The sequence below is a fragment of the Austrofundulus limnaeus genome, unplaced genomic scaffold (assembly GCF_001266775.1).
Source record: "Austrofundulus limnaeus strain Quisiro unplaced genomic scaffold, Austrofundulus_limnaeus-1.0 Scaffold776, whole genome shotgun sequence".
NCBI classification, from domain to species: domain Eukaryota; kingdom Metazoa; phylum Chordata; class Actinopteri; order Cyprinodontiformes; family Rivulidae; genus Austrofundulus; species Austrofundulus limnaeus.
This window is the reverse complement of record NW_013953178.1, coordinates 168,068-172,340: the sequence shown is the minus strand read 5'-3', so window position 1 is coordinate 172,340 and position 4,273 is coordinate 168,068. Positions and strand designations below refer to the sequence as shown.

General features: G+C 43.2%; 1 protein-coding gene across 1 annotated transcript in view; it reads right to left on the bottom strand.

The window, feature by feature from the left end:
- Nucleotides 1-4,273, bottom strand: part of vps13c (vacuolar protein sorting 13 homolog C) — a gene marked incomplete in the record, with an annotated part of 84,931 nt that overhangs the window by 30,525 nt on the left and 50,133 nt on the right. The window contains 7 exon segments of the mRNA XM_014028527.1: nt 612-779; nt 934-1,037; nt 1,105-1,224; nt 1,296-1,449; nt 1,551-1,610; nt 2,266-2,345; nt 3,621-3,777. Coding sequence (XP_013883981.1) covers nt 612-779; nt 934-1,037; nt 1,105-1,224; nt 1,296-1,449; nt 1,551-1,610; nt 2,266-2,345; nt 3,621-3,777 — 843 coding nt within the window.

Genomic DNA, 4,273 nt, shown 5'->3' with positions numbered 1-4,273 from the left:
GTATTGAGCTCCAGTGTTTAAACTTTATTTATTTATTTTTAAAAAAGGAGCTCCGATTGTAAAGTAAAATAAATCAATACAAAATTTTAGTATGGATTACAAATGTTTACTGTTTTAGCTGGGACACGGAGTTCTAAACATTGCCTTCCTGTTACGTAAGCAGACACAAAGCATTGTGGGAAATGAACCGTGACCCAAAGTAACACTCAGCAGGATGTATACCTTCACAATAAATGTGTTTATCTGGGAGGGGTGCTGTTGGATAGATCACATGTTGTGATTCATTGACAGTCATACCTTCTGCTGTTCAACATAATGATGACTGGTAGATAATTAGGTATTAGTGGTACTGCATTTTAATTTTAGAAAGTGCAAATCAGCTTATGAATTAAAAAATTAGTAAGACCRCTAAAGCGCAAACAAAATATTTAGGTCCACAATTAGCGGATTTGCGCTTTAGCGGGCCGGTGCCCACCAATGTCAGTCTCAGCTACTACCACACCAAACATTAGATCAATATCTGTAAAAATAGATCACCATCTGCCTTTCAGCGGCGGGCAGAAATGAAGAACCCAGCTGGTTCTGTTAAGTCCAGTTAAACTCTCACTCACCAGCAGGGACATGACGAACTTGTGCAGGTAAACCACCTGGATGCAGCCCACATTTAGCTTTATCGCGCCGTCACATTTAGAGGTGTCGACGTAGCCGGCGCCCTCCGTGGCGTTTGGAGTTAAACTCATGCTGAAGCTGAACACCTCATCTCCTACGATGGATATGGCCTGAAGGAGGAGAGGCTGTTAGTTTTGCAGGTAGGCTAGGTTAACATCATGAAGCTTGGGTTATTCTTGAAGTGAACCAGGGTCAGATCAGCTTTATTATGTCCTAATATGTAACTGGAACTGAAAGGACACGAAGCCAACGAGACAAACTGACCTTCTTGTGGATGCTTTTTGGATCTGCGTTCAAGATAATGAAGTCTTTCAGGCGGGCTGACACGTGAGTCTGAGGTCCTTGCATCAACAAAGACCCATTAATGCCTGAGAAGAAAAATAAAGTCAGGGTCTGATCAGGTCTGAAGACAGGAGCTCAGATCTGGTTCCATACCCTGAACTTTGATGTCAGCCATGTTGCAGGTCTGATCACACACCAGGACATTGAAAGCTCCCAGAGTTACGGCCACCTTCAGGTCCCAGACGTCAGAGTCCACAGGAGACACCAAAGCAGCTGACAGGAAGTGGTACACATTAAGCTTTGAACACAGAGCTGCAGCTGGAGTTTCTGTGTGGGATACTAACTGGACTTGGCAGATGCTGTCCTCTCCTCTGTCTTTGGTGGGACGTCTTTCTGTGTGGACGGTGCACTGCCAGACGACAGTGTTGTGGACAGGAAGTTCATGGTCGACAGAAGAGCCTCGGTGTGGAGCATGACATCCAAGGATGTGAAGGTCACCTGCAGAGACACGGATGTGAAACTCACGTAAGGTTAGGAAGGCCACAGTTAGCCTTAAACCACAAACATCTGCAGGACGGCACTGACGGACAGAAACTTACGTTGATCATCTGCTCTGTGTTCTTATAGACGGAGGAGAAGTCCGGCCCACAGCGGTCGGCCTGATGAGTCACAGACAGGTGGATCAGTAAATCTGCCATCAGATAACAGCCACCTGCTTCGGATGTTATCATCCATGAAATGGAGGTTATTAGGTGTTATCAGTCCCCTAGAATGGCTTCTGATTGTCAGCTGGTTAGTATGAGGCATAAAGCCACTATCTGGTTAGTATGAGGCATAAAGCCACTATCTGATTAGTATGAGGCATAAAGCCACTATCTGGTTAATATGAGGCATAAAACCACTATCTGGTTAATATAAGGCATAAAAAAATCTGGTTAATATGAGGCTTAAAGCCACCAAGGTTAACCTTAGAGCAAATGACATGGTTAGCATTAACCTCCGACAAATGTGTATTGTGGCCTTCCAATAGAGCAATGGGTAGAGTGGGAGACCAGAGTTCGAGTCCGACACAGACACCAAAAATTTATTACAATATGTTTTGGTTATTTACACATTCATTGTCATTAACATATTAACCACTAGGGGGCACTGTCGGGACAGTCTGAAGCCTAGAAGGCACAGTAGGGACCCTCTGAAACCATTGTATGGGACTGATAACGCCTAATAACGTCCATTTCATGGACTGATAACATCAGAATCCCCTGTAACAGCTCAGATAATGTGAGTTGGCACTTTGGCTCCACCTGTCCTCACCTTGTGGTACTCCACTTTCAGGAGCTCAGCTTCTGACTCCACCGAGGAGCTGATGAGACACAGAGGCTCGCCACTGGAGTCTGAAACAGGAAGCAAAACAAAAACAATCATGTCACCCAAGTCTGTAAAAGAAGCCGTAAACCAGTCTTAATACACTCATCGGCCATTTTATTAGGTCCATCTGTTCAATTGTTTAACACAAATAGCTAAAGAGCCAATCAGAAGGCAGCAACTCAATGGATTTGGTACCTAGACGTGTTGAAGATAACGTACTAAGGTTCAGACCAGGTGTCAGAAAGAAGAAAGGGAAGGGGATTTAAGTGACTTTGTGACGTTGTTGTTGGTGCCAGACGAGCTGGACTGATTGTTTCATAAACTGTGGATACACTGGGACTTTTACACACAACCACCCTAATGGTTGTGTGATGTTGTCATCCTGATGGTTGGTCCAGAAAATGGTCTAAAAAAGAGAAAATATCCAGGGAGTAGCATTTATGTGGACAAAAAGCAGACTGGTTGGAGATTACAGAATCACTTCATAACCACAGCAGCTCAAATGACCATTCTGCAGACCAACCAAAGTTTGCAGGAAACCGTACGTCGGCTGTCACTCTGGCTGAGTGGAATGGTAACTTTGGGTGTGGGAAGTCCAATACGGTGCCGACAGACCCTGCCAGACTGTGGACATGACTCTGCATTGATTCTGGGAAAGATCGGACTGGTAGAATGAATGAATGAATGATATTTTATTGATCCCAAAGGGAAATTAAAGTTTGGAAGAACCYGTTCGTTGGTTGCTTTGCTGGTTCAATGCTGGCTTCTTTCACTTGACTCCTCTTCCAGTCAGTGTTCCATGATGACGATTGCATCATTGGTGTGGTGCTGCCAGATCTTTGTTTGTTGCTGCAGCTTCCCAGGTGGAAAGGGGAATGTTACATAATGACAGATGCCACTTGACAGTGGCTTTGACTCTAAGCTTTGGACAACCGACTCCTCTCTTGCCATGCTGGAGCTCTCTGTAGTAGACAGCTTTTGGCAGTCTGGCATCGTCCATTTGAATGGCGCGGTTGGTCCACGTAGGCTAACTCTGAGTAGGTCATGCTTCTAAACTGAGATGTTAGCACACTTTCTGACTTCATAGTTGTAGACTTCATCTTTCCAGTTGACCTTGAGGAGGTGGTGCAGGTGACATCTGTATTCAGAACAAACTCAGTGCCACTACTGTCAGCTAAGAACAAGAAACTGAGCTAAAGTTCATAAAGACTGGTGGAACAGACATGCAGCTGATAAATCTGCACCACCTGTGATGCCAACAAACCAATACAGACGAGTTAAAGTGTGCTGAGAGCTATGACCTTTGAACTCCAGGCACTTCATGGAGACTTCCTTGATGAATGTCGTGGCACACATGTCAAACTTCCTGACTTTAGTGTTGACGCCCAGGTGACGGAGCAGGAAGACCAGGAAAGGTGACTCCTTCTGCTCCATGGGCTTCTTCAGAGACAGCAACACCTCAAACAAGAAGCAGGAAACAGATTTAAACAGCAGAACAGCACCTTAATCAGGGTTCCTACAGTTCAAGTTAAATTTAAGACTTTTTAATGACAAGTGAAATTAAATTTAAGACCATGTTCATTATAAAACACAAATGACAAAAAAATAAAAACTGGCAGAAACTCAAAGTATTTTTGGTTGAATTATTCAAATATTGCTAATAGACCAATTGTTTTTATCCATATATAACTATAGCAGAAATGTTCTTAGCAGTCAGTTTTAAACTTAATTTAATTTCTGGAAATCCTCTAACGACCTAAAATTTGGAGTTTTAGGATCCACAGTGGGGTCTTAACCCCAATTTGTTGTAGATGAAACCTTAAAGTGCCTGTGACATAAATTTTTTGTAAGAAAAGTGAATGCATTTTTGGAAAGACAACATTATTAAATTACAAAATGAATTTCACACTGCTCATATAAACAATTGAGATATTGTCCTGATGCATCTCAGTAA